At 46.9% G+C, this 5,256-nt stretch overlaps 1 protein-coding gene across 1 annotated transcript; it reads left to right on the top strand.

The window, feature by feature from the left end:
- Nucleotides 1-1,586: 1,586 nt before the first annotated feature.
- On the top strand, nucleotides 1,587-4,248 carry LOC125346809 (cytochrome c, somatic). Its single transcript, XM_048339666.1, has 3 exons — nucleotides 1,587-1,711; nucleotides 2,988-3,164; nucleotides 3,287-4,248. The coding sequence occupies exons 2-3, from the start codon at nucleotides 2,996-2,998 to the stop codon at nucleotides 3,433-3,435; spliced, it is 318 nt and encodes a 105-aa protein (XP_048195623.1). The 5' UTR covers nucleotides 1,587-1,711; nucleotides 2,988-2,995; the 3' UTR covers nucleotides 3,436-4,248.
- The last annotated feature ends 1,008 nt before the right edge of the window (nucleotides 4,249-5,256 follow it).

A 5,256-nucleotide genomic window follows, 5' to 3' on the forward strand; every position in this document is an offset into this window, starting at 1 on the left:
TCCACAAATTCAACAACAGTGGGTCATATACTATGCAATGAAGCCTACAATGTTCTATGTGCATTGGGCATATTCTTGTCATAATGTCCTAATATAATTATTGTATTACTTTTATTAGTGTACCTTAGTTGTACAAGGGAGGGTGTCTTTGTGACATTTCCACACATGTATATGTGTCCCAATCCACATCACCCCCTATATCACTCTCCCTTACTCCCTCTCACATCTTAAAATAATTTCAGGCAGATGCTGGAGCCTCACGACTGTAATCCTAGTTACCTAGGAAGTTGAGATCTGAGGATGGGGGTTAGAAGCCAGAGGGAGAAGGAAGTCCATAAGGTTCTTATTTCCAACTAACCAGCAAACAGTTGGAAGTGGAAGTATGGCTCCATCTTTGACCAAAAAGAGAGAGAGGGGAGAGAGAGGGGAGGGGGGGAGAGGGAGAGGGAGAGGGAGAGAGGGAGAGAGGGAGAGAGAGGGAAAGAGAGGGAGAGAGAGGGAGGGAGGGAGGGAGGGAGGGAGAGAGAGAGAGAGAGAGAGAGAGAGAGAGAGAGAGAGAGAGAGAGAGAGTGAGAGAGCGCTCCAGGCCCTGAGCTCAAACCCCAGTATCAGCACACACAGGGACACACCAACAGGTACCATTGTTCTATGTTCATTCCTATAAACAAAAGACTTTGATCATATTTATCCTGAACTACCAGCCCCTGTTGGCCCAGCCCCTTCCTCCTGGCTAGCAGCCCACACAAGCAGAGCTTGTACTGACACCCCCTTTTTAGTGTGTATTAAGTACACGGGGAGGGGGACATGTGAGTCAAATAGCAACTCCCAGTGACAGAACGGAGCATGTGAGAAGGGCGACTCTGAAGTCCTAAGAGGAAGCTGTCCTAGTAAAATCTGCCATTTTTATAGGAATGTGAATCCTCTAGACGCCCGAGGGTTCCCTGAACGCAAACCCCTCCCTCTTTTCCTCCCAGTGCTTGCCCGAACACCCTCGCCGATCTCCGCGCGAGGCTGTCCGTGTGGAACCGGAGACGGGCACCTGCCCCAGGCTAGAGACGCCGATCTGGAAAGCCGGCGGGACCAGAACAAGGTCACGAGTTCGGGTCTAACTACAAGTCTAGAAGCAGGCGTTCCCTCGGGGACGCAGCTGGTGCCAGATCGGGAAGTTATAGCGGATCCGGGGTAAAGGGTGCAGGCTGACTGGAGGTAGACAGGAGACTTCCAGATGCGTCCGAGTGAGGAAAACTCCCTCAGGGTGGGGCGGAATGACCGCACTGACAGCTCTGAGATCAAGGCGACGCCCTTCATCCATCCGAGTCCCGCCTCGCGCTCTGCTTCCAGAGTGCCCATGCGCACTAAGGCCAGAGGGTGACGTCATCCTCCAGGCTAGCTCCCGACGTCAAACTCCTCCGGGCCTGTCGTAAAGGGCCGGGCAAGCGAGGCCTCTAGAGAAAGGGCACACACGACGCACACCCTACCCTGCTAGCTGGCACACGCGCGCGCTGCTTGCCGGCGCGGATGCTGAAGCCAATTAGGTTATGCTACGTCATCGCGTCCAAGCCGGTCCGGCCGAACGTCGGGCCGTGGGAGGGCAGCGCAAGTGCGGTTGCACCGACAGCGATACTTAGGCGCCGGCCGGCGTGTCCTTGGGCCAGAGAGCGGGACGTCTGGCTTTCGAGCTGCTGTCTGCTGCAGTAGCGACGGAGGAGCGGTGAGGCTGGGGAGTGGGGAAGCGGAACTGTGGGAAACATAAACCTGGGAGATTGTCGGGCGGGGGAGGGTTGGGAACGCGAGGGAGCCAGGCAGGCAGGGCCAACGGGACCGGCACCGGGGCCGAGCCGGGGTGTTGGGTGTTGGGTGTTGGGGGGGGCGGCAGGGGGAGAGGAAGGTCTGTCCTAAGATGTAGCCGAATTCTAGCGAGGGCAACGGGCGGGCCCGGCCGCTGGGCTGAGGGCAGCGTGGATGCTGAGCCAAGGAAGACACGGGCGATCCCGCTGTTGGTGCCGAGTGACCGCGAGGCGCTGGGCTAGACTTCTGGCGGGCCCGCGTTCTTGGGAGGGCAACGCTACTTCTAGAGTAAGGGGTCAACTTTTTCCCCGGCCACTTAGCATTCCTCTGCCCACGCGTCTCGATCGGTGGATCCCATCAATCTTCTCGAAGCCGATGGATGGGTGACCTCGTGGCCATCCCACGGGGATCTCAAAGGTGGAGGGTGGGGATGGCCCTGTCCCTTCCCTCCCACGACCTTCCTTTGAATAACTAAAGAACAGGTGACCTGTTCCGGCAGAAACCGGTCGCCCTCTTTTTTTTCCCCGTTCCGGTGCTGCGGCTTGAACTCAAGGCCTGGACGCCCTTCGCTCAAGGCTGGCGCTCCTCCACTTGAGCCGAAGCTCCACTTGCATCGCTCTTTTTTTTTAATGTCGTTAAGAGATAAAAGAGTTTCGTGAGCTTTACTGAGCTGGCTTCTAACTGCGATCCTTAGATCTCAGCCTCCTAACTCGCTAGGATTACAGGGGTGAATCACTGATCCCGGACCATTTCTTTTTTGCAAATTGATATGTATGGTCTTCTATACAAAGAAAAGTCGCATTAAATTGTAGCACAGATAATTGGCCTTAAAATTGGGGTATTCTGTAGTCTTGGTTTAATATAATTTCAATTCAACTTTAGGTTTGTGCCCTTTTTTTTTTTTCTGACCTTGACCTCATCTTTTGAAAATGAAGTTTGAGCCAGGCTCCAACTTTCACCTACTTAGGCCTAAACACACAAATATCATTGTTTGCTTTTTTTTGTTTTTAAGGAATTTCTCCTAAGTCATGTTTTTAGCATGAAAAAGTAGTGGAAATGTACTAAGTAAAACAAGTTTCCTTCTAATACTTAATGTCATAGATTAGCAGTGGATTAGTAATTAAGCTACTGAAGTAAGCATAGGTTTTCAATGCATTTGTTACTGAAGGAAAAAATTACTTTTTGGTCTTTTGTTTTAGAATTTAAAATGGGTGATGTTGAGAAAGGCAAGAAGATTTTTGTTCAGAAGTGTGCCCAGTGCCACACCGTTGAAAAGGGAGGCAAGCACAAGACTGGGCCTAATCTCCATGGTCTGTTTGGTCGGAAGACAGGTCAAGCAGCTGGATTCACTTACACAGATGCCAATAAGAACAAAGGTAAGAGGGGATTATTCAGTAATAAACGGTACAGCACAAATTGCATGAACATAAGCTATGGCAAACTCTTACTGTGAGTGTAAAACCCCTAACCAGTGCATCCCTTTTTTTTGTTTGTTTAGGAATAACCTGGGGAGAGGATACACTGATGGAGTACTTGGAGAATCCCAAAAAGTACATCCCAGGAACAAAAATGATCTTCGCTGGCATTAAGAAGAAGGGAGAAAGGGCAGACTTGATAGCTTACCTCAAAAAAGCTACAAATGAATAATAGCCACTGCCTTATTTATTTATTGCAAAACAAATGTCTCATGGCTTTTTAATGTGTACCATAATTCAATTGATCTCTAATACCAGATTTCATATCATGAATGGCTGGCAGAATATTTTTGGGCAGTCCTGATTTAAGTAAAACTGGCTTATGGTTAAGTGGATGTGATCTTTAAAAAAAAAATACTGTCATTTGTTCCCCTTTCTGTGATATGATTGGACTTAACTAATGTTCAATTTTTCAACAAGTTAGGGAATACCATCTCCAAATCTGTCAGATTGGTTTTATATTCAGATTTATATAGCTAACTATGAGAACATCTTTTAAACATGGGGGGGAATCCCTTCACTGTCTGATAATCAAGCAAAATTAACCTGTTTGAATTTGTGATCCTTAACTTGTTAAAGGCAGTGGTTGAAGATGAGGAAGCAATGTCTATATTTTTGGTCTTCACTAAGCCAATTTAATTACAATTCCCTGTCTCTGAAATCTGCCTTTTACTTATTGAAAGATATTTTAGTGTGGCTTATGTATAAATGTCAAATAAAGAATATTTAACACTTCTCACATTTTACAGTTGGTCTGTAAGTTCAGATGCTTTTAAAAGTGACTGTGATAGATACAATACCAACTTTATTTTTGAATACTAAGACAAAGTTATAATTCAGGATTTTCTTTATGCAGCTATTCACAAGTTTTTGTGGAACTATTATGTATGTGTGATTGATAGTGGTGCTTTTTGCCAACTTAGAGAAAATGATTGAGATTTATGTGGCCATAAGACTTAAGGTAATTAAAGACAATATTACGTGATCTTTTGGTGTGGTTGGTTTAATGATTGGTGCCAAAACTTACTGTTAAAAGCTACAGTAACCCTAAATGTCAGGCAGCAGTGTTTCAGTCAACTGACTAGATTGACCTTGGGTCCTCCTATAGGTTAACCAGAACTAAGACATCACTTAAATTGTAGAGTTGAATTTCTTTGACCTGAGTTGTTACGCCAAATAAGCTTCTGATGATTAGCAGCTTGAGAATTTCATGAAGAGTAGCAAGTCAGTTCTGGGTTAGTGTTGAGACTCGTATCCACGTGGGATGGTGAGGATGGGAAGAGGACTCGCGGTATTCAAACAGATAACACTAGACAGTTATGGACTAAGGTAAGAGGAACTGAAAGCCAGGAAATGGAGCTTAGGGGTGCTTTTTTTTGCGCCAGTACTGGGGCTTCAACTCGGGGCCTGGTTTTTGCACTTAAGAAGACTGGTACTCTAACCCTTGATACATACCTCTGAATTACAGCTTTTTACTGGTTAATTGGAGCTAAGAATCTCAAGGGTTATTTCTGCTCAGTTGACTTTGACCTTTGGTACTCATATCTCAGCCACCTGAACAGCTAGGATTATAGGTGGGAGCTCCTGGCTCTCTGATAATTCTCTTGGCAGTACTGAGTACTGTGCACAGACCAGGTTCTTGGATTGCATGTTTGGTCTCAGAGTGATGATTGGCCTGCTGGTTGCACTTATAGGGTATAACAACATATTAAATTGGGTTTCAGATTATTTTAGTTAGATTTTGGTGTATTTAAGAAAGTAGTCAGGGGCTGGGGATATAGCCTAGTGGCAAGAGTGCCTGCCTCGGATACACGAGGCCCTAGGTTCGATTCCCCAGCACCACATATACAGAAAAAACGGCCAGAAGCGGCGCTGTGGCTCACGTGGCAGAGTGCTAGCCTTGAGCGGGAAGAAGCCAGGGACAGTGCTCAGGCCCTGAGTCCAAGGCCCAGGACTGGCCAAAAAAAAAAAAAAAAAAAGAAAGTAGTCATAC

This window comes from Perognathus longimembris, chromosome 2 (assembly GCF_023159225.1).
Source record: "Perognathus longimembris pacificus isolate PPM17 chromosome 2, ASM2315922v1, whole genome shotgun sequence".
NCBI lineage: Eukaryota > Metazoa > Chordata > Mammalia > Rodentia > Heteromyidae > Perognathus > Perognathus longimembris.

Excerpts from the sequence above, each read along its gene's own strand:
- LOC125346809 (XM_048339666.1), top strand. The coding sequence starts at position 2,996 with ATGGGTGATGTTGAGAAAGGCAAGAAGATTTTTGTTCAGAAGTGTGCC. Across the intron at positions 3,165-3,286 it reads AGATGCCAATAAGAACAAAG|GAATAACCTGGGGAGAGGAT; the intron begins GTAAGAGGGGAT and ends TTGTTTGTTTAG.